This window comes from Acanthaster planci, linkage group LG01 (genome assembly GCF_054643075.1).
Source record: "Acanthaster planci isolate LZ-2023a linkage group LG01, COTS_SCS, whole genome shotgun sequence".
NCBI lineage: Eukaryota > Metazoa > Echinodermata > Asteroidea > Valvatida > Acanthasteridae > Acanthaster > Acanthaster planci.
Genome location: NC_141777.1, coordinates 10,894,652 through 10,918,541, shown reverse-complemented (window position 1 = coordinate 10,918,541; position 23,890 = coordinate 10,894,652). Strand labels below are relative to the sequence as shown.

At 41.4% G+C, this 23,890-nt stretch overlaps 2 protein-coding genes across 5 annotated transcripts; one reads left to right on the top strand and one right to left on the bottom strand.

Moving 5' to 3' along the window:
* Positions 1 to 5,251: 5,251 nt before the first annotated feature.
* LOC110981453 (multiple coagulation factor deficiency protein 2 homolog) lies at positions 5,252 to 10,491 on the bottom strand. Its single transcript, XM_022239040.2, has 3 exons — positions 10,347 to 10,491; positions 8,045 to 8,334; positions 5,252 to 7,144 (listed from the first exon to the last, which is right to left on the bottom strand). Exons 2-3 carry the CDS (start codon positions 8,287 to 8,289, stop codon positions 6,853 to 6,855), a joined length of 537 nt encoding a protein of 178 aa, XP_022094732.2. The 5' UTR covers positions 8,290 to 8,334; positions 10,347 to 10,491; the 3' UTR covers positions 5,252 to 6,852.
* A 26-nt stretch (positions 10,492 to 10,517) lies between these two features.
* LOC110981446 (acyl-coenzyme A amino acid N-acyltransferase 2-like) lies at positions 10,518 to 23,508 on the top strand. 4 transcript variants are annotated; one of them, XM_022239027.2, is made up of 10 exons: positions 10,518 to 10,649; positions 12,555 to 12,691; positions 13,327 to 13,451; positions 13,990 to 14,247; positions 14,944 to 15,113; positions 16,696 to 16,812; positions 18,325 to 18,410; positions 18,824 to 18,935; positions 20,720 to 20,927; positions 21,934 to 23,508. In XM_022239027.2, the coding sequence occupies exons 2-10, from the start codon at positions 12,555 to 12,557 to the stop codon at positions 22,056 to 22,058; spliced, it is 1,338 nt and encodes a 445-aa protein (XP_022094719.2). In that variant the 5' UTR covers positions 10,518 to 10,649; the 3' UTR covers positions 22,059 to 23,508. The 4 variants fall into 4 exon arrangements, with proteins under 4 accessions (XP_022094719.2, XP_086996980.1, XP_086996988.1 ...); XM_087140854.1 differs by having other exon boundaries at positions 10,606 to 10,729; XM_087140862.1 differs by lacking the exon at positions 10,518 to 10,649 and adding an exon at positions 10,740 to 10,955.
* The last annotated feature ends 382 nt before the right edge of the window (positions 23,509 to 23,890 follow it).

Below are 23,890 nucleotides of genomic sequence, written 5' to 3'. Positions count from 1 at the left end.
CAGATCGACGCTAAAAGTGTCGTATTGGGATCCCTCTATTATGATTTAACTAAAGCTCCGGAAGGAATAGGGTAAAACTCAATCGACTACGCACACGCGTTGGTCGCTTCAACTTGAGCATGTACTTCTGGGGACTACGCCCATCGGCAGCATGTGTCTGTGGCAGAATAGCTGACCTCTCCAACCCAACTAATTCCTTTAAAAAACTAGCTGAAGCAAACAGAAGGAATTGCCTGATTAGCTGCTACTGTACTTTAACGAAAGAAAAAAGAAGAACCAAAGCTCCACGATTTAACATGGAATATCTGACATTTTGGATTGGAGTCAGTTTATGAAACAATGGGCGACAGAATTCTTGCTGCTCTCTCCTGAAATTTATTGTCAAGTGAAAGTGACCGCTTCACCATGCATACAGGCATAAATGAAGCAACCATTATGAGTTAACTTTCAGGTATTATTGTGAGCAAAGCTATGATAACTTAATTACTTAGGTACGTTTTTATTTAATCTGTTCAACTAAGTGCTCAAGCTTTCGATCTCTGCATGATAGGAGACCAGCAAAAGTAAAAAAAAAAAGCCCAAAACATATTGTTAACAATTATATTGTTGTCAATTGATGACTCTTGGTTTTCAAGGGGAAATTAATAGTCGAGAGCCATAAATTTTCAAAACAATAACATATTTTTTCCCAACCTAAGGATAGATCCTCTCCCTGAGTGCATTCATTTATAAAGTTCTCACACCCTTCTAATAACCTCCACGAGTGAGGCCTAGTTATGTTTCTAGGACTTTCCGTTTCTTTTAGCTTCTTTGAAGGCCATTTTTTAGCATTGTGGTTATGACAATAAATGTCTTAAATTGTTGTGCACATAATGTAGAATCATGATACCTTCGAAACAATGCGATTCCGATATTTTAGAGGTACTGTTGGGCCCAATCTGGTCCAATGGTGGAATGTTAGAGATACGGGAAAACTTATGGCTTTATCTTCAAATATACGTTCGTTCTTTCTCTGTGGCATTAGCTGTTGGTACCGCGGATTTGTGTCCGGATTGCACCATAGATCATCTTCACCGTTTTGAATTTCACAATTTTTTGAAGAAGCAGTTTGAACCAACAATGACATTAAAACAGTGAATTTTATCATTGAGTTCCAAACTGGAACTCACTGAAAAGACAAAAACTAAGAAAAGGGTGAATATGAAGAAAATAAAGAAAGCGCAAGCTGGTGAAACAAGAAAAGACAACATTCAGATTAGACATAATTTCAAATTTCAGAGAGGCTCGTTGAGCCTGTTCACGGTTTTCAACATCCTTCACTGAGCCCATGCTCTTGAATATCGGTTTTGATTGGTTCAACACTTTTAAAGCGAGAAATAATTTGTAGAAATCCATACATTATGGTCCAATGTGAAGACCTTAGACTTGCCTGAATTCGAGCTTCGTTCAATCGGATCTCCCTGGCGAGCTCCTCACGTCCGTAAATGTCGGGATAGTGATTCTTCTCGAAGGAGGCCTCCAGTGCACGCAGCTGCTCGTGCGTGAAGGTGGTACGGTGGCGGCGCCGGGGTCCGCTCGGAGGACCGTCACGGTGATCTTGGCCCTGGCAAGAGCTCTGATGACCGCCGTCTGTCCCACCTTTGGCGCAAGGCTCGGCGCTGTGTTGGATGCCAGGCCGACAGGATTCGTTTGAGTGCTCTGTCTCTGACGAACAGCTATCGTCGACATGGGGACGTATTGTGGCTGCACATAAGGTGAGATAGTTTTATTGGTTGTATCCATTATAACGATGTATCTTAATGTTGAAAGAAAAGGTCGTAAATAGCCGGGTTGGGGTATTCCCTGCCATTTCGATCATCCCTACTTTTCGGTGTTATATAAATTGATTTAAATACTTAACTTTCCAACAGCCAGGATTCACAAAATAGCACAAAATGGAAAAGGCAAGCAAACAGGACACAAAAAATTTCAATGTAACATTTGCATCGGAGGTTAATTTAATAAGACACTTAATTAGGAAATTATACAAAAGGTATATCTTTTATCGTGAAGTTTATCAACGCCCTTAGTGTAATGTGGTGTGTCCCCCCTTCCCGCTTTTCAAATTTCCACGACCAGACAACTTTAAATTTTGTCATCTCTCATCCTGCCTCTCGTCGGCAGGGATTTATGTCATTGATTCCAGGCAATACAGGTTGGAAGATATGGGCATTCCCTTTTACTGGAGTCGCCGCCTTTTCCGATGAAAAACTCTTGAAAATTCTTTCTCAGAACCGACAACAAAGTTAGATTTTTTTGTAGGCTAAGACGCAAAGTAGGTACATGCTTCAATATGTCTTTGCAAGATTTTTGTCTGGTAGGATAAATTAGGCACTGTAAACATAACATCAAACACTGCATCTAATTGCCTTTTGCGAGTTAACTTTGACCCAAATCTGGTACACTGGGTATTTTAAATTGACGTGAACACCACAACCTGAATTCTCCTTACTAAAACCACTGTTGCTATACCTCGTGATTCGGGGCAAGCTTTTGCTTAGTTACGGTACATAAAAGACGCCTTGCAACAATACACTGTTCTCCATGGATAAAAAGTGCCCAAAGGAACCAGTCCATTTCAGAGATGGTGGTCGCTACGCGAAAGTTTGCCCCGAATCACGAGGTATAGCAACAGTGCCTTTAGTCTGGGGAATTCAATTCGTTATGTTCCGTGGTTTATGTGCAGTCAGATAACTTAGTGCACTGGATTTTATTCAAATTTAACTCGCAAATGGCTAATTGCGAAAGACTGACGGTGCCTCAGGTGGACCCTGCACCCCGGGCAGGCCTGTGATGAACTTCTTAAGTAAATTTAAACTGCCGTAAAAGGCTTGAACGCGACACTGACGGCACATTACAAAATAATCTGCATTCAAAGTATTACCACCATGCATCCAGTCCGGCCCATTAACTTCAACTGTTCAGCCTCCCAATCACTTTTCCGAATTTTCATATTTAATGGCCGATAGCTTTCAGACGAATTCCGGTACCTTCTTCCTTTGTATGGGTTTTTTGGCTTTGATACGTAAATTTGTACCCAGGCCTCGTTTGTCTATTTGTGTCAGGCACAAGGCACAATAAATTACTCGGCCTAGCAACAACAACGACAAAAATAATACTCACCGTCATTTCTGAATTCACCAGACAGGTACAAGTGTGCAGTGGGACCATAAATGGCGCCGTATTCTTTGAATTTTGGTGTTTGGTTGGTACCCGCCTGCTGCCCATAGTCGGTAGACATCGTGTTTATCACGAATGGAATTCGGTCTCTCCGAGTGAAGGGCAACCCAAAATCACGGTCAAACCAAAAGATCCCTATTTTCTTTGGTGGTGTGAGTTGAAGCCACGGAAATTCAACTTTGAGAAGTATGAATTCGGAATGTTAACACTCATGTTTTTATACATAGCTGCAAGGTACAACTTGTTTGCCTTCGGCCAATGGGATCTTTTCCGTAAGAAATACAGCCAAAATGACCGCCTATGTCGATCAACTCGTAATTTCATTAGGACAGGAACGAGCGCAGCAAGTCAACGCGCTGATGAGCGGGGGAGGATGAGGGAATCTGGCTGTCAATTAAGAGGCGGCTGGACCCATCGATTTAAACTTCCAGACAAGCGCGGATTTAAAAGACTGAACAAGAGCAAGTGTGCCCATAGAGACCCAGGGGAGAACTGATCTCATTACGTCTTATATTCGAGGCCGCCCCACAAATGGGCTTGCCTTCCGAGTTGGGCGTACACCGCAAAGGGACAGACGCAGAGCATCCAGCGGTAGATAACGAAACGTTTCCCCCTCTACGTGCCCAGCATGAGAAGAGAACGAGGTCTCTCAAGATAGGGAATGATTGCTCAGTCAAAAAAAGATAAGCAAGGAAGCAATAGTAACTGGGATCTGATGTAAAATCTACATTTTGTCATATGTAGGTTATGTGTTTGTCTTTGTTTTTGCCATCAGCCAGACGTTCAGCTCATTGGTTCAAGCATGCACGGTATATCCTCTCCCGCTATATTTTAATTATTTTAATGGTCCCTTATCGTCTCTGAACTGCCAGGAAGTTCTTCGTCGATTTCAGACTCAGGGCACAGTACAACATTTGGTTAGCCTTTCGCGAACTTTTACACTTAAACGAGCATCGATAATTTTCCCTTCCACCTTGTCCAAGCACCTCAGCAAGGAATGTTCGGCATAATAACAAGGGCACCAGGCAAACTGTCCCCTGTGGGGACCCCCCGCGGAGCCTGGTTACGTAAACAAGGGAGGGGGGTCAACTTAGCAACTACCCTAAAGCTCTTGCCCCCGCCCCTAAAGAGCCTGGCTGCGCCCGCCATTGCAGTCAGTGCGCATAGGTCACGCGCTCGCTGAAGTGTTATCCCGAATGAGCCAGTTCATATTTCAAAAAGCCAAGGTCTTTCGGGAACAAAGCTGGCGCGCACGAAGTGGCGTATGACCGCGCTGATAGGACAGACTATCGCGCGCGCGTAGCTGTTCCTGGAATAGCTTCGTAGGCCTACTAGCCTGGGCACGCGTCGTTGGAATACCAAACTGGCTCACCAATGAGCCCTCGGGAAACACAACGCATCCTGGTGACTATAGTTGCCTTTGGCAGAGGAGCCAAAAATCAAAGGGAATGAGCATGGGGTTTCTTGATTTAGCCCAGTTGACATACGCATGGGAACTGAAATTATGCTGGCTTCAGTATAGCGCGGTATCTCCCTGTCTGCTGTTGTGAATCATTTCATAATTTGAAAATAAACATGCACACTTTTTACTCGCAAATTAATCATGACAAGATATGTTAATAATTGGACCACTCCGTTTTACAGTGCATATGTACAACACTGGTCAAATACGGTTTCAGTGTGATCAACACGCACAGTTCACACACATGAACCTGTTTGGGAGTTTGTCATGGTGCAACACCTTCGGGTATGTTTCCGGAAAGGAGGCTCTCACGATCTGGAAAAACACTGCAAGTGTTGCGCCATGAGGATTAACATATCAAGCAGTTCTCTCCCGCGTCTCGAATACTAGCAGACATCTCGTGAGCATCGTTTTCCACGAGGGGCCGAAGGGGCGTTTTGCGATTTTAACGAAGAAAAAGGTGTAAACACTATCATCCAAAGACGTCAGCTTCTCATTAATGGAAGCACCATTTACACGTGTGCATAGCTGCAGGCATGGACACATGACAAATGAAATGGAGAGAAAATCTAAAAATCTGTTATGATTTTTAATTAAGTAGTTTTAAAAATCATTGAACAGCATAGAAGTTTGACAATCACGTGAATTGCTGATTGGCCAATCAATGACACGCATCTTATGCTGTTCTTGATATAACAGCGCCATTTTACTCATTGTTCAATCTGAAATTTTGGAGTAAATATAAATTTCAAAATGTTTAACTATAGACTTTCCAAGATTAGGTCATCCTTTCCCTGATGTTCAGTATGGTGTCGAGTGTATCCATGATTGAAGCCGCGCTTATGTACAACGCAGCTTATGTACCGGCTTACAGGTACATGACATTACTTCATGTGATCACCCTGAAATAAATCTTCAGTAAATTATTTATGCTTTGCCTTGCCTGTAGTCGCACCATTTGTGGCATTTACATAAAGGAAATCTGGATGAGCAATAATGGCAAGAATTTACGACCTGACAATCACTTTGAAAGTGAAAAAAAGGGAACCTTAAACTCCAAGGGAAAATGAAAAAACACCGAAGAAGAGACAGAGTGACAGAAAAAAAATACCGAGTTCAAATATGGCGCTCAATACAAGGCACTTAAATAGGTATTTCCCTGCAAGTGCGACATTACTACATGATTGTATTAAGTTAACAAGGAATGCATTCAAATCGGAATTTTGTGATCAAAAAGAAAGATAAACACACACACATGAAAATCCTGGATGCCAATTTAAGACACCGTGGAAGACATAATAATGGGATAAAGATGAGCCCTGATAAGGTAAGTGGCTCCAGACTTTTAAAGAAAAAAACAAATTGATGGTGTAAGGAAGCCCATCTCTACAAGAGAAAAATCCCAATACCCAAAATGAAACAAAACAATTTCATTCCTGTGACCAAAGGAAAGTTTTGATAACTACTCCGGCATTGCTTCATTTGATTTCCTTGACGGCAACTGAAAACACACTATGAAATACGACTTCTTTATGTCAGTGCTACCAGTGTTCACAAAGTATTTCTCGTTGGATTTGAAATGTCAGCGGACATACCTGACTGGCCTGCAATACATTGTACAGGCTCAGTATGGCTGCTCATCTAACCACTATCAGTGGGTTGCGCAGAATCAGGTCAGATTTGAAACCTGAGATATAGTTACATTTTACTGCCAACTAAACTCAGAGAAATCTATCTCACCTTATTAAAAAAAAATCTACTTAAGGCACTTTATGTATCCCTTGCTGTAGGAACACAAAAAAAAGAAAAAAAAAAGCAGAGCAGTGTTGATATCTGCAGTGCAGATATGCTACAACTGATATGTGCTACTGTCTACAGGTTCTGTGACTGATTAATCCAAGAGAGATTTCTGTTGACACAAGAGTATTGCTCCTGTAAGGCATCTAGTGGGACATCAGGCAATGTGTCCCAGGAGACTGATGCAGGTGTGTTCACACCAACACATTATAGTTTGTTCCTAATATGATCCCTAGTTGCCCGGGGAACTGCTTAAGAGGGTACAAGAACAAGGAAAACTAAAAACAAGTTTTTCTAAAGACAGAAAAATCTTGCGAGCACCATTCTGGTGGAAGACAATTTGAGCTCTGACCACACTGGCCTGTAGCATGTTTTTAAGCAGTCCTCTGACTTTTGGCATATTCTGGGTAATCGATGTACCCATCCCGATTGCGGTCCTCGTTTTGCAGGATGGGGTCCAACAGGGACATGAGCTCCTCCTCCCCCATGACCTTGCTGCTTCGGTCGCTGTCCTGGTAGTGGGTGATGGCCTGTATCAACTCCGTGCCGTCCAGCATGTTGTTGCTGTCGTAGTCGTGCAGCTTGAAGTAGTGCAACTGCAGCTCCTCCTTGGTCATCTCGCTCTCGGGCTTGTCGATCACGCCGTCCAGGTGCTCCATGATGTGGCTGGTGATTCAACAAGGGAAGTACAGTAATCGCAATTGTATGTAAGCACTGGGCGGCACTGTAGTTCAGTCAAGTGGCGTTATGATGAGGGAGGGAGGGGTCACACCTTGTATGCCCCCTCTTCCCAAGCGAGCCAGTGTTCACGTACCTCCCCAATTTGACATCGAGAAATGAACAAAACAAATGCCAGTCGCAGTTCATTTTCTTTCAATTCCAACCCCCCCCCGAAATTTTACTGGTTGAGTAATCCATGAGTTCTAGTTTTTCAGAAGTATTTTTCATGACACACACATGCTGTTCTCATCACAAAAACTGTTACCAGTATCTTCTCTGTTAACAGCGGCTGAACAATAACAGATGAATGTTAGTGACAGTTCATAAAAAGGATTGGGGTCCATGTGACCGACACACTTGTGTAGACCTGTGAAAACTTATTGAGCAACTGTACTTTTGAGCTTTTGAATTGAAACTTGAGTACACAAGTACCCCTTCATCGTGAGACAATTTAAATGGAACACCACTGCCACCGTGCACCCAATGCCCCTTGGGAAGCCTGCACAGATCGTTGCACTTACCAATGAGGACTGCCATTCTGCACTAAACGAATGTGAACAGGTCTGCACGAGGTGAGTGGGCCCATAGAGCCTAAGGTAGTTGTGGTACACGCAGATCCCTCCAATTGTTTTTAAATTAAACGGCAATGACATACTGTACATGTAAATGTCTGAAATAACTAACTGATCATAGTCAGAGATTATGACTCATGACAGATTTATGACATTTCCGAAATTACTGGGCTGCAGTTTGAAATTACACAGGAGTCTATGACAGTGGCTGCAGCTGCACAGATCGTCATGTGTCATTTCAAGCCACGGCTGAGCAATTCGGACATGGCCTTACTCTTTGTCCTGGGTGTGAACTTTTATGATGTTCGGATTGCCTCCCTGGTTCATCTGGTGGACCTGGGCATTAGGCTGGCCGGACGGTTGGCCCATGTGCACCTGTGAGCCCTGTGACTGACCAGCCTGTACTGGTACTGCCTGTTGATGTTGCTGCTGGCCAGCCTGGTTAGGTGTCCCTTGGCCGTGTACAATAATGCTGACGTGCAGGCCCAGGAAAACGACACTCAAGATATTGGCTTTCATACTGAATGATGCACAGTGCTGTTTTTAATGCCAGGAGATAAGCACCTGGATGGAAAAAATGATAAGTTGATAAACTTACACAAATTGGAAACAAAAGAAAGTTTGGAGTAATGTGTAGTGTGAATCATAATATGGATGAAGGCAATGGAAATGGAAAGCTCCTTCTGTAACTCCACTAGGACTGTGCCAATTATTAAAACGTTCAAGTATCCAAGTAATATCAAGTATTGATTATATTGATTAATCGACAATTTATTCCTGAAATTGAGTAGGACAGATTTCCAGAAAAGGGCATCACTTGACATGACATCCTGGCGCAAATCCTAGGAGACTGATCTGAAAATTGTATTTTCATAGTGAATGCATATTTCCCCTGCTAAATTAGACTGTTTAGCATGTTTAGGACATCGTTTTATGATGGCTGATATACCACTGCATATGAAGCAAGATATGAGATGGAGAGAACCCCCCCTGCTTTGTGTTGGTCATTGCTTGATTGGAATCTGAGGAATTCCTTTCTAGGGGGGATGTGTTAGATAACAATAGTCTAGAGTGTGTATAGCAATTGGACATGTTGGGGGGTACCCTTCGGTTTCATTTCTTCTGGATATATACCAATGTTGGGCAAAATGAAGTTCTTGCATTAATGCAGTCAAGTCCGGCATGGTCAGATATTAACAAAACTCTCTGGCCTGACCCTCCCCCAGGAAAAATTCCTTGATCCACCCCCGCAAGAGTGGCCAGCTGGTCCCAAATACGTGCCTCCATGTGGCAGAACGATATAAGGAAGGGTTCATCCGGCAAGTCCGGGAAGCAGAGGGCAAGTTTGGGTGCAAACTATATTTCAACCAGTAGTCAACTGCTTTTGAAGAATGCGCATGTGCATTTCAGTTACACTCGACCAAGACCAGTCTGTCTATTTTTAACGATCTCGTTGTTGCTTATATCACTATTGGCCACGATTCTTGCAGTGTAACGTCCGCGATGGTGGCATGAAAATAAAAGTATGAGATTTCAATGACCATGTAGGCCTACATGTACCGATCTCGACTGTCAAACTGTATGTACTCACTTAGTTGCTAGGTCCCTTATTTCGCCACTTACTGTGAAAACCAATCAGACTTGACAATAGGTGGCGAAATTAGGGACCTGGCAACTGTACGGTCTGACGGTCACGGACGTTACAAGTAGGCCTACGTGATCATCGAAGTCTTGTACTAAAATTTTTATATGATTGGTTCCCTACTTCCCTCCATGATGATAAATACAATTGGCTATTGATAACCAGTGCAGTGGTGCGACGTACCTTGCCCTGGAGCTAGTCTGAGTAACTCGGACTCTACAAATCACCTTTTTTAACATTTGGACGTGGTAGGGCGATAGTACTTAGTACAGTCCAAGTTACTCAGCCTACGACTAGCGCGGCACGGTCCCAAATGGTCGACTAGATATTCCAAACCATTCATCGCGTCATTCAGGCATCATCAGTCGAACTAACTAACTGGGCCTAGTATAAAAGCCTACAGTATCGTATCTGGACGTCACTCAAACATCATTTCCAGGGGATTGTATATTTTGGGACCCCATTTTTTTGTCATTTTAATCTTGCAAAATGGGTAAGTCCCCCCAGAGAACAAAGGCATCACTCTCTTTATTGCACTGACCCTATTGTTTTGGCAATTTCAAATTTGAAATTGTGAGAAAATGCGACTTTCTATACTGGTACTGATAAACTACGTGTAGCCATGCCATGCAAATTTGAATCCACCATGTGTCATAAGTAAAAACACTCAAGTTTCCCCTCATTATTTCTCTTAAAACACAAAACACTGCCTTTTCTTGACAACACCAAACCGACAGTTATTGAGCATGATATCACAGTCGTCTACCAAGCTTAATTCAAAAGATAGAAATCACTTCACAACTCTCTCTTCTAGAGGAACAGGGTCCCCAAAATTACCACCCCCCCCCCATTTCCATTCCATGAGTTAGGCACTAACGTTAGGCCTATTATTAATACGTGCTAACATTTTTTATTCAGATCAAACAGTACTTACATCAATCAAGACCCTCCTAAATATGCCAATAATGACCATTCACCCTGGAAAAATGCTTCAAATTAAAACATGTTGATCAAAATATTCACAAAAGGACCATATGGTAATTCACGCGTACACACGTAATGCAAATGTGCAAGTTGTAACTTCACGTCGTAATAGCAGACCAAGTGAGGGCGCTCTAATAATTTCTCGACCCAGGCCATCGCGGACGGGTCACCAGCATCGGCGCAGCGCCTAGTGGTCACCCAGAGCTGTCCGGTCCGATTCCTCGACGAATCGCGATCCGTTATTGCCTTTGATGTGAGACTGTGCATATGACTCATCAACATGATCAACGAAAACCTAAGTTGGAACGAGTTCCATATAGCATACGGACGCCAGTAATTATTCCCTAGTGACTTATTACTGCTGTCAGAAAGCGAAAACATGTCCAGAAAAGTTCAATTTAGGAGGAAAAAAGTCGTTTACTTGCACAGTAGGGGCTACCGGTGCACAGGGTGTCAAGTGGCGTCCGTATATGGAACTCTTTCCCTAACACGCCGTGGAGGCTGATGCCTGGCCCTTGATCGAGCTCTAGTACTCAGTACTAGTAGTACTAAGTGGAGCGTTAGTGTTCCTCTTTTTCGTTTTTGGACGGGTGTTGGTATTGCTGTTGTTCGATTTTGGACGGGATTGACCGATCCAAATAGAACAAGAGGTATACTAACGCTCCACTTAGTAGACAGAGCTAGGCCTATGTATGAGTCACACAGAGTGTGATTCACTGTTCTGGAAGTACAGCATATGTGATCATATATTCCTGGGACAGGTAGCCAGGTCCCTAATTTCACCACCCAGGCCTACTGTCAAGTCTGATTGGTTACCACAGTATGCAGCGAAGCGACATTCAATGCATACCGTTCTTTGTAAATACTTTCCGCCTCTGTCAGTGATTGATTCTCATCTGTAATCAACCTCATAGTGTCCTCCCCCCTCCTCCAGAAAATGAGGGCCTGTCAGTGCCCCTCTGCACTATGTACGTATCTTTGTTCAGCTAATCAAACACGACTAATGCTTAGCCTAGATACATGTTTAAATACATGTAGCCGGAGCATAGTGGCATAAAATGTACATTGTGCAGAGGGGCACTTTAGCTGGGCCCTCATTTCCTGGAGGGGGGGGCAGGGCACTCCAGGGTTCAGTCACTGTTAAGAAACACTGACCAAAGCAGGCACTAGCCAGCACAGATAATTTTCTTTAATTTCTGAGCCATTTGGGGAGACATGGGGGGGGGCATACTGTCATGACTGTAGGCTTTGAGTGAGAGCAGTGGCCCATCATGCCTTCCCCCTTGGTTCTGCACTAGTGTTGCCATGGGCATGATGGGTGGATATGCATGGTCAGTCGATCTTATTGCACGATTTGTCATGAATTCTACCATCGGCCAGTAAATGTTTTTTCTTTGCAATTCAGGGTTTTGAAAGATTGTTCGAAAGAAAAAGAAGTTAATTTAAAGTTGGAGATTGCAGGATTGACTTATAGTGCAGAGCGATGGGATGATCGTGAAGATCAGCCAGTCGTGCCCAACAGTAGTATAACCTTATCAGGCCATGGAGCTTTGTTGTAGCTCATTCTTCTGTGTTATGGCAGACAGAGCCGTAGATCTACATTTATCTGCCCATCCCTTTCCCTTCTAGCCACTCCTCAGTGCTTGTGAAAAGATTGCCAAGGGCTGAGGACTCCCTTTATTGTTTTCATACAAATGGATAGCATAAATTTGAAAAATTGTAATAGGTCCCCCCAGGCAAGAACAGTGTTACCCTTGAGGAAAAACATTAACGGGGCTCTTTTTTAAAATTGGAAACGGATATATGCCTATATCTTAATCTAGCAAGTACTCAAATTCTCAATATCTCATATATGTCTCTGTCCTCATCATGACAGGCATAAATGAATTTGGTAGTTTTGCACAAACACCCATTTTCTTATACATGCAACTTTAACACCAGTGAATCCAAAGTGTTGGGTATAATGAGGTTATAGACTCAGAAAACACCAAGGGGTATCACTATCGCAGATATTGATAGGAATGGACAGGCAGTTGCAACATTGCCTAGAAAACCGAAGGGCTGGCAGATTCTAGATAAAACTCTTGTACTCCTCTGTGACTTGTACAAATCTTGTCTGTCATTTTCTTTTTCTTTCTTTTTTTTCCCCTCCAAATAGATGTCTGCTGTTCGGTCCTTTATCACCAGAGTTGGCATGCCCAAACTCCTTACAGTCACTCCTACATCGTCCTTGCTGGACTCTAAAGTCGCCATCAGAGCGACTGGATTGGAGGCTAATAGCCGCGTGACTATTAGGTAAGAAATCGTCTGTGCGCCTGCAAAGTTATTTTTTGGCATAGGATCTTGTTCTTGGGCTGTCAATGCAAAAAGTAAGAATTGTTGAAATTATTCCAGTTTCTAAAGTCAAAAGGGGAAAAAATCCAGGTTGGACTTAATCTTGAAAATTATGTATGCTTTGTTTTCCATTTTTACCTTACAGGCGTGGTTCTGACCTCTGTCTATTTTGAGTTTTAACAATAGCCCTGAAAAAAAGGCTTTTCAATTAAGTTCTCTTACATTATTAAGTACTTTGTTGGAATATCCAACTTCATAGTGATTTCTTAAAAATAGTCTTTGTACAATACATTCACATGTTTAATGCCAGATGTTAATTCTTAAATTTTGCTTGAACATACTGAAAGTGAAGTGAATGAGATATAAGCTCTGTGCCACCCAGAGAGAGACTTGTCAAAAGAGAGAACATGCCTATTGCTTTCTTTAATGATGCATCATAAACTATAAAATGTTCATCTATCTATACTGTTGGGTTTTCCCAAGAAAAAAAGTCATCTAATACTTCAGATTTGCGAGCCGATGAAATGATCTGGAATGCACATTCACATGTTTGCCCATTTCATGCACTAGAATGTTTTGTTTGTTTGGTTTGGCAGATCTGTTTTGGAGCAAGAGACCAAAACTGGTCTGGCAAAGTATGAGGCCCACGGCCATTACATCGCTGATGATAGAGGTGTGGTGTCATTACCCGACCAGATTTCGCTGGGGGGGACCTATACTGGTGAGAGCTTTTGCTTTGGGGGGAGACTGCCCCTGGCTTGGTAAATCATTCTGCCAGGAAAAGTAGTTGGTTCCTTCCTTAAAAGGGCGGGCAGTGTTCAGATGTATACATTTTTTCATCACACGTTTTTCACTAAATTTGAATGCGTGTGATGTGAAGCATCCGTCAGTGATTTCTTGCAAAGCTCCTTTATTTATACAGGTTAAGGGTCGTACACTTTTTGTCATCTACATGTATTTATTTGGACGGAAACTGGTGCAAACAAATAACATTTACTGAACGAGGTGAAAATTCCATCAATAGATCTATGCATATATCCTTTTGCCATATGATATCAAGCTGAATAACATCCAAACTCTCTGATACATTCCAAAAGCTAAAGATTCACAATAATTTGTCAGTTAGTGTTCCAACTGCACATGCCCAAACTGAATCGCGTCCGAGGTCTATTCAGGAACAGCAGCACAGGCGCGCATCATAGTTTGTCCTATCAGCCCATACGCCACCTCATCATGCTTTGTTTAATTTTTTTTAACAGGGACTGAAGCTATGGGGCTGTTTTTGAGCATACAGCCCTCATTGGGCCAGCGTTTGGGCAATCGCTTCGTAGTCAAAGATATCAGAAATCCCATGGTAGTGAACCTATCATTGTACTGTGGTCATCTCAACATGGAGACATTACAAACAGCTGAGCCGGAGGCTACCGCGACAGCTCAGAAGTGGTACATGAGCAAGGACGTGGAGAAGATCCCGGTCCACAGTGGCAGCTTGAGGGGATCATTATTTAAACCTACAGGTATTGGACAAAGAAAAATTCAGTGGTTGTGATAGGCAAAAATAAATGTGGCTATCTATCATTGATTATTCAGTAAACATTTTTAGGGACGATTTCATAATTACTCAAGTTACGTGGGACCTTGACTCATTTCCTGAGCTCTACTCATACCTCTGCCAGCACAAACTCAATGCTTTTTTGTAACCAGGAGGTAAACATCACAAACTGTCTTATGCGCTCAATTTAATTTTCAGACAGGCCGGGGAACTTACCTTGGTGCAAAACTGTCAAAGGTAAAATTCAAGCAACCGTGGGATTGCTTCTGGGTAGAATTCCTCGCAAGAGTTGGGTTTCAAGCACAATGCACACAGGCCTCTAAAGATGTCACTAAGGATGAAAAGTGCAAAAGCAAATGTGTTTGAAAACATCCATGAAAGCAGGGAGAGTATTAATGAGAGACTTTGAGATGCTGGTAGCAGCGGATATACTAGTCCTTTTTCGCAGTATTGTGCGTACTGTGAAGTGTTCACCCATGCTCAGAACAACATGCACATGCTCAGAACTCATCAAAAGGAGCAGTACGTTTGGCACTGCCCATAGCATCTCAAAGTCTCTCTTTTTTCTTTTTTTTTACCGAGTTTTGTCTTGAGCACAAGGCAGGTAGACGTATAGATCAAATTCTTGCAAGCTGTAGAGTCCTCTTTATTTTTTTACAAGGCCCCGGCCCATTCCCTGGGGTGATTGATATGCATGGATCCGTGGGAGGACTGATAGAGATTCGGGCGGCCATGCTTGCATCTCACGGCCTGGCCAGCTATGCTCTGCCCTACTTCAACTATGGGGACCTACCCTCTCACATGTGGAACCTGGAGCTGGAATATTTTAAGGTATGGCCTGGTAATTCAAACAAAGGCAAATTAATGTTAGCTTTGGATTTGGTGTTTTGGTTTGATTAAAATCTGATTTGATTTTAGTCTACTGTGCCTGTACAAGTTCTCTCTCAGTGAAGAAAAGAGAGGGCTTTACGCAATGCAGTTTTTTACCCTTGGAAATCTCCTTAATTATACCCTTATATTGTCAATGTATATTTTTATTTTCAAGAGTGTATTAGTGTTTTTTTGTTTTTGTGATGTTGACTATTTTCTTATTATGAACAAAGCTGTGTTATTGTTTGGGCCAGAAAACCTCAGTACTGCATTGATTTGTGCACAGAACTGCTGGAATAATTAAATGTATTGATAGTCTAAATTTCACTTTTCTTTGTTGATTTATTTTGAATAGTATATTTTGAATAGTACATGTACAAGCAACCAGCAACCCTCTCTCAGAACTATTTCAAGGTTGCAGTGTTTGGGTTCACAGTTTGAACTGTAAATCAATGAAACTTAGAGTGCCTTCCCACAAATGAGGTCATACGGACAACACCCCTGTTTGAATTTGGAACGAGTTTAAATGTTTCCAAAATTTCCCTTTTTTAATACACATAACACAAAAGCGTGCTAAAAATCAAACAGGAGTATAAAAGTTATAAAAAAAATTTGTCTAAGAAATTTGATTGTTTGGACATTTTACCATTGCTGTGGGCATGATACATGTAACCATGCACCGTAGGATTGTGCACATTCAGATGAAAAATAAACACATGGAGCAGGCCTAGGCCATACCGTAGGAGCCTGTATTTACATGTATGTGTACATTCACTGGTGTGATGCTTTCTGCATTTCTTCATTTACATTTCCTGGGTACAGATCATAAGTTTTAATGGTATTCTCTAGGTCAAATATGGGGTTAAACAGTTTGTGTACAGTATGCATGGATGGGGATGATGATTGTGAAACTTCCGTGAATTACTCTAGCCCATGTTGTTTTTGCGAAGACTGAGGCTATGAGCCCCAAGCACGAACAAGAGAGGGCACAATTTCCTAGCAATAGAGGCTCCTTTGGTGGGAATTGCACCTCGCTGGTTCACTAACGACTACGAAAATGCAAGTGGTATGGTCGTGTCGCTACCAACAAAATGAAGACTCTCCACCAACGTGGCTCTTTCCAACTGATGAGTGGGTGCTTTTGCTCAAGACGGATGGGGACCATCATAATATGGTACCCGTATGATTACGGGATTTATATACGGTTCTGCAAAACTTGGTAGCCAAGTATTGATTTTGCATGGTCAGTTTTATTCCACACATTGTAAACAATGATCATTACACATCAACTTGAACATTAAGGCACACATATAATGTACATTTAAATAATTGCACAAAAAGCAATGTATCACCACCCATTTTTTCCAAGCTAAATGCATCCCATATCCACACCATTTCTTATGGTCCCTATTATCAAAAGGCTGAATTCTGAAGGGAGTATAACGGAAGTGTGACAAATGTGTTGCTTCTGGCAATATGTACCTGAAGTTGTTAAAATGTGTCTAAATCATGTCTTAATGTCTGATCTACGGTCTCTCCCTAGGAAGCTGTCGATTGGATGGCTGACCAGCCCTTCGTAAGGCCAGAGGGTATTGGAATGGTTGGTATATCTACAGGGGGGCAAAATGCCCTGGCAACTGTCTCACATTTTCCTGAAAAGGTAATTCCAATATCGGTTACAAATATGATTAATGAAGGGAATATATGCTCGGCTGGTTTTAAATAAGCTTGATTCAATCAGCTAGGGACCTCTCCGATAATAACTCAGCTGAGTCAAAGACAATTAAGGGTCGTTAATTATCCACCACCAGCACCAAGTAAAGCCAGGTTTCAACATACAGTACCTATATTTGTAAATAAACTATAAAGAATATATTTATTCCCCTGCATAAATACATACATTTTGAAAGCTCATATGTGATGTGAAATACCCTCCTTGCCCTATCTGTATCTGTAAAAAAATCTAACTAAACTAAGAATCTTTGAGGGAAAAGTCGCTGGAAACTGAATTAATAGGGCTAAGACACCAATATTTGACTTCAAAAAAGGACAAAAAAATTTATTAATTAAAAAGTGCTAAGAAAAAACTAAAAAAACTTAATACAAAAAGACTAAAAAATTTAAAGGGACTAAAACCAAACACAGTGTGTTAAATAGACCTTATGAACTTACACCTAGACTTCAATCTGTAACAAACGAGAGAAGTAAAGAACAGACATGTAAAAACAACGAAATCTCTTGTGCATGGACTACATTCACATGTGGTCCTGGAAGGGAGAGCAACTAAAAGTGTGCACAGGCCTATGAGGTCATTAAGTATTTAAATCCCATTGCATGTTCAAATAAACAAGCAACTGAGGAAGAGAAGACAAAGAAGGCATGTTCTGAGGCAAATGGATGGAAACACACATCACTGATATACTTTGACCAAAAAAGTACTATGGGAAAATCTAAAAAGAGATCTAAAATATGATATAAGCTTAGAGTGTGTTTTCTAGGCATAGAAGCTTGACAGAGATATTCATGAACACCCAAGGAAAACTTCAATGATTCAGGAAGCTAATTCTTAGAAAAAGATGGACAAAACTTGGCAAAAGATGTTTGGAACCTGGATAATATTCAGAAAAGAGAGAAAAATTAACTTTGTACATAAGTAGAAAAAGTTTAGAACTCGCCACTGACTTCTAGCAGACTAGAGCTTCAAGCAGAAAATCACACTCCAGTTAGGAGGAACAATACATGTGAAGTTGATCTCTGCTGATCTGCTACACTGAGTGTGGCCAGACCATGTGGCTACATTTTATAGGGAAGAGCTGGGGCTTAAAAAATAAACAGGGGGCACACTATTAAAAAAATCAAGAACTAAAGCTAAACGTTTTTAGAGGGGCGCTACTTCTATGTAAAAACGTATATTTAATAACAGTCATTTCTGGCTCTGCCACACTAGCACTCATCAATGCATAAGACAAACATAACACAACAATGCACATGTGTCCCCAACCATATCAAAGATCACATGCCTTTCATTCGGCAGTGTTCTCATGACCTAACAGCTGCAGCGCACTAGCCTGCACTAGCTACATGTAAATCCAGTTTGCCATTTTCCTTGCACTGTTAAAAGTCCTCAGGACAGATAGCAATGTTTGTTGTCTTCTCTTTTCAATGCCACCAGGTGAAGGCGGTGGTCAGCATCAGCGGTTGCCACGTTCAAAATATATTCCCCATGACCCTGAAAGGACAGCCGCTGCCATTCGTTGAGTAAGCACAAAGGTTTAGTTGGAGAGTATGGAAGTGACATTGTCAGTGTTCAGGCAAGGCATAGAGCAAGGGCATACAAAGTTTTCTGAAGATTCCCTTTACAGATTTCAACAGTTACTGTCATATTTGTGAAAACTGTTAGTCCCAAGTCACCGGAGCCACTTTTGAGTTTGGGTTCTTTTGAAGAGTCTTGTGCTATGTACGTCCCTCAACATTTTCACCCACAGCTATGCCCTTTTTCATCAGGATACCAAAACGAGTGGCACATTAAAACAAAGAGCTTTGCTTGCTCTTTCTTATGCACACTGAAACAAAATTACTGAAATAAATGGCCTTGTGGCTCATTTTCACTGAATGGGTCACATTTTTCAAACGACAACAACAATTTACTGTGATTTTTTTTAATATACCAGGTTTGACAGTGCTGGAATTGAACCCTCAGAGAAAATAGACGGTGCCAAAGAAACGTTTGATTCCTACAAAGGTATCTATGATGTCAAAGAAAATGATGATTCCGTATTCAAGGTAAGGCAACATTAAACATGCACTGTACCGGAATCTGCTGAAATAGGGGAAAGACTGTCCTTATGTCAGATCAGTTTATGACAGGCAGACCATTAGGAGAAAGTGATGAGCATGACATGTGACTTAATGGTGAGCCAACAGGTGAAGGGAAAGGACTTAAAGCTGACACTGTAAAATGCATATGGGGGACTGTGATGACTGTGAGTAAGAATCAGTGCTCTGATTTGGGTCAGGTCTATTTGGAGGGGTGTTATCAATCCGATAAAAATGGTGCACAAATCAAAATGACTAGAAACAAAGAGTTATTATCGACAAGGAAATCCATTCTGATTTATACTTCTTTTGCTGCACTAAATAGGAGAAAGACTGTCCTTATGTCAGTTCAGTTTATGACAGTCAGTATCAAAAATTTGAACAAAACGAACAACAACATGCAAAGTGCGACCACAGATAGAGTGATATCAAATTAGAAAAGAGCTGGACTTTATCTGTATCTCTTCCATAATTAGTGTTTGCACAGTATATAAGATACCCTACAAACAATATGAGATTGTTGTACATAGCAGATTTACCGTGTTCTTGACTTGATAAACACACATGTACATGTACGTTCACTTGTCTTCTGAAGACTTCAACTGTGAACACTGTGCTTCTGGGTCATTCTATAAATGTGAGCGACCATCCAAAAACCAGGCTGAAGTTGGTTTTTGTGATGTTGGACAATTCCTCTCCTTCAGTTTTTTTAACACTTTAAAGTGATCCATGTTAAATCGAAATTCTGTCTGCAGTAAGCTTCTTACGGGAAGTGATAGCTGTAAAACTCCCACGCAAATCTGAACAGTGGAAGTTCCACTATTTTAGGGTTATGAAGTTACCTACTTCAGCCTGGTTTGGGGATGGTGGGTCACAAATGTAGGGTCCAAAAGTGTGACATTTTTGTGTTCCTATGTTACATTTGAATGGTCTAATTTGACGTAGACATATCATTGAAATTGATTTCAAAGTATTTTTAGTTGTTTGGCAGGTAATTGGCATTAATTCATCACTCTTGGAAATTCGAGAATTTGTTCTAAACTTACAAATCATATGTCAGGTGTGACAGGGACACCAAAAGAATCGGACCCCTAATTTATAGAATTACCTTTCTGTTCTTTAAGTATTTAAAGCTATCAGGAGATTTCACCCTCTGTTACATTTGTTTTCGTTCAACTTTCAAGGACCTCTAGAATTTAGGAAACTGATTATTCGCAGCTCAGTGACACAAAACCCTATTTTGCAAGAACCTGCTTGTAACCACCTGTCTTTCTTTTTGCCGATTGGGGGTGCACTTCAGTTTGGGGAGGAGTGAGATTATTGGGCAGTGCTTATAATTTCAAATATATTTGTGGCCTATTTTTTGTGTGGAGCTAAGTATTAACAGCACATGGCAGAGCCCGATACTTTGACACGACGTGGATCCTTCAAGATCAACTGCACATTTTTACCATACATCCTCCACTTATGCCAGGAGAATTTTGGACAATTTTGGATGCAGCACTTATAACATGCAAAAGGGATGATGTGTGTGTGTAGCATTTTTATTCAATGCTTGTTCTGCGGGGGGGGGGACTGATAACCACATTTTGGAACAAAAAATGGTACAAATTGTACTAATTGTTCATGTCAATGTATTTGAAAGATCCATTCCCAACCTGTGCCTTGATAAAAGGAGCTTTCTTTTCCAACATTCAAATACTTTAGTCTCTTTTTGATAAGTCTTTTCGGTTTCATTCATTTCACAACAGCTTGAAAATGCTCCCAATTGCCATTTCCTTTTCATCTGTGGAGAAGATGATGCAGTGTGGGACAGCTGCCACTATGCACAGGAGGCCATGCACAGACTAGCGAGACACGGCTGCCACAATTATCAGCTGCTGAGCTACCCAAACACTGGCCACCTGATGGACGTCCCATACATTCCTGCCAGCACAGTGGCCTATTCACCATTTATAAGTAAAGCACTTCTTTTATATACCCACAAATTTTCACTGTGAACATCCTGATCCCTTGGAAATTGTTAATGTACTATTTTGCCTCGGAATAAATAGGAACTGACATTTTCATAGTGTTTTCAACAGATTAAGTAGGAATAGTGGAATTGCCCTTGGAAACATCCTTTTTCAGCAGTCCGTGAAAATCTGGTGACTTTGGGAACTGTTACCGCTGCAGGTACTGTTACGGGCTGAGAAATCTGTAAGGAAGCTCATATCATAATCACCATTTTGACATGCCAGTGGTGTGCAAGAAGGAGTCTTGAAAAATGTCTTGTTGGATAAGATCAATTTGGGTAAACATCTTTGACTTGAAACAATCCTCAGGGTTTATTTTCAGGGCAGTAAAAGGAGTACTTTTTTGACAATTTCTGGGACAATTATAAAATGTCAATATAATGAATAACGATGCACAATTTTCCGTGAGTTTCATTGTGGATGTGTGCCAACTTGAAATGCGACAGCAAAGCGTCCAGCTGTGAGCCATCTAAACGTCTTGAAGAAAATTATAACCATCTGTAGTGTCGAGGGGAATAGCCTGGCTGATGAACTCAAACAACTTAACCTCATTCTCTAACACATTTATCCCTCCAACCCTTCAATTTCGTGTTTCAATGAAAGTTGAACCTTTTCAAGTTCTGCTTTGGGGACTCACTGAATAAAAAATAACACCCATCCAGTTTATGTCAGCAGGAGTAGTCTGCAACCACTTTGTTTGGCCACACTCAGTGGCCATGCTTGATACGTACAGTATGCTGCCCATGTTCCAGTGACAGAGGGATGTGAGATCATGCCCCACTGTTAAGTTTGCTTGTTCAAGAATACCAAGAAAGGGAGAAGGCATTTAAGATGGGAGCTGTTTGCTGACCTTTTGACCTGACATAAGTCACCTTCACCGCAGAAGCAAACCAACGACCTTTCTTGAATTTTGTCAGTTCTTAACCCATGGTTGATGATGTGCATTGCAGGATGTCCTCTCAACCAAGGAGGTACAGTGGTGGGTACAGCCAAGGCCACGGAGGATTACTGGCCCAAGATCATTAGGTTCCTGCATGCCCACTGTGGCCGTGGCAACTATGGATCTAGACTGTAAGGAACAGCAAACGAGGATGCATCCACGCATATGCCCAGCATGCCCACGGGTTTTGGCCTGGGGCCCATTTCATAGAGCCCCTCATAAAAGGAGGGAAATGTTTCTTTAAACAAAGAAAATATTTGTAATTGCTTGTCAATAAAGAGGGTCATCAGTTAGAACACCACACAGTTTTTATCACCCAGACTGGTTTTCTGGCAATATTGGCTCAGCACAAAATTTTGTGTAGGAGCAATTTCTCTTTAGATGATTTATGAAACTGGGCCCTGAAATGCCTAAATTTGGTCAAACTTTGCAAGCATGTACCTGTCAGACACTCATTATTGCTACAAATTTTCCTATGAAGGTTATGTCCTATGAAAGATACCGGTTGACTCGAAGCCTTGAAACGAATGTAAATAATCAGTTAATAACGAAACGAGGCTTAATCTGAATATTCTCTTTCTGATTCATTGACTTAATAATCTGGGGTAGAGTGTCTTTTTCCCTGGCTTCAGAACTAGCCTTTCACTTTGTCAAGAAAAAGGAAAGATTGCTATGGCCTGTGCTCTGAAAACCGACCAAATAAATCAACCCTACTCCGTAAAAACATTAGAAAGTCCTTCCAGTTGGTCACTCTCATCTGAAAAACTTGTTAACAGCCTGTTGGCACAGTAAGGCAGTACTGCAGTGACCACATATCAATTGCTGAAGTGAATGCCACAATTCCACGTAGGACCTTTTACACTAGAGTCACTATATCGATGTTCATTATTAACATATAGCTTCTAATCTCTAAAGAAAATGCAAGAAAAGTAAATAACCAAATTCAAAGTGAATGCTGAAGTGTGTTGCACCACAAAGTTGGGAAGCTTGGAGAGTAGAGTCCGGTGCCTCTGTAGTTTTTGGTTTATTTGATGAACTCCTGCCCACGACAGCCAGGAAGCCCAAGAGCCTAATAAGCTTCTGCAAATCGAGCGTCTATTATTACATATCACAACAAATGCCATCAAGCACCATCAAAATAATATCGAAACTTCCTTCGTAAGAAATGGAAACATTCGTCTTAAAGTACTAATTGGACTTTGTAATACTACATGTATAAACTTAGGAGTTTTCAAGTAAAGTTTGCAGGAAATTTTCACAAGCGATGATAAACTTAAGGAATAACAATCAAAATATCCTTCAAAATGGAGTCCAGGGAAACTAGGAAAACAATATTAATAACTTTGCAACAATGAAACGTACACTTACCCTAGCCAATGCTAAAATTATTTTGATAAAATTATTCATAAGACTACCCTATGGTAATATGGTCTCATTTTATCACGCAAGCTGAAATAATTATATGCAAACCTGGCATCTTATATTTTCAAAATTAGGAAGTGTAAAATACAGAGAGATGTCCGATTGAAATGTTATATGTATGCATTCTGATCTGAAATACAACAAGCGAATGCTGTTCTAAGAATTTCTGAGGAGTGTCTATAGTGCATGCATGTGATGTATTCAAAACTGGTGATCTCTATCCGCCCGAGTTGAAGTGTACCCCCAAGCGGCAAAAAAAGCCACATAGTTGTAAGTTTTCCAAGTGATTGCATGCGTTCTGCGTGTACGCAAAGACCATACATTAAGGTAGCGTGTACTCACTGTGCTCCGCGCGCGTCAAACGCGCCACTGATCTCTTTTATAAACGCGCGTATGCGGTCATGTGAAGCAAACTAAGGAACAGTGAGAACCCCCCTGCCTTTGCGTTGTTCATTGTTATACTGTTATCTGAGGTACAGGGGGATGTGTTAAGTGACACTTAATAGGATGGAGTGTGTATCAGTCCGGGAAATGCTCGAATTAGG

Coding starts and splice junctions, on each gene's coding strand:
- LOC110981453 (XM_022239040.2), bottom strand. CDS start 8,289: ATGAAAGCCAATATCTTGAGTGTCGTTTTCCTGGGCCTGCACGTCAGC. Junction 7,145..8,044: donor GTTCACACCCAGGACAAAGA/GTAAGGCCATGT, acceptor TTGAATCACCAG/CCACATCATGGAGCACCTGG.
- LOC110981446 (XM_087140854.1), top strand. CDS start 10,664: ATGACTCATCAACATGATCAACGAAAACCTAAGTTGGAACGAGTTCCA. Junction 15,114..16,695: donor TGGAGCTGGAATATTTTAAG/GTATGGCCTGGT, acceptor GTCTCTCCCTAG/GAAGCTGTCGATTGGATGGC. Junction 16,813..18,324: donor TCTCACATTTTCCTGAAAAG/GTAATTCCAATA, acceptor CAATGCCACCAG/GTGAAGGCGGTGGTCAGCAT.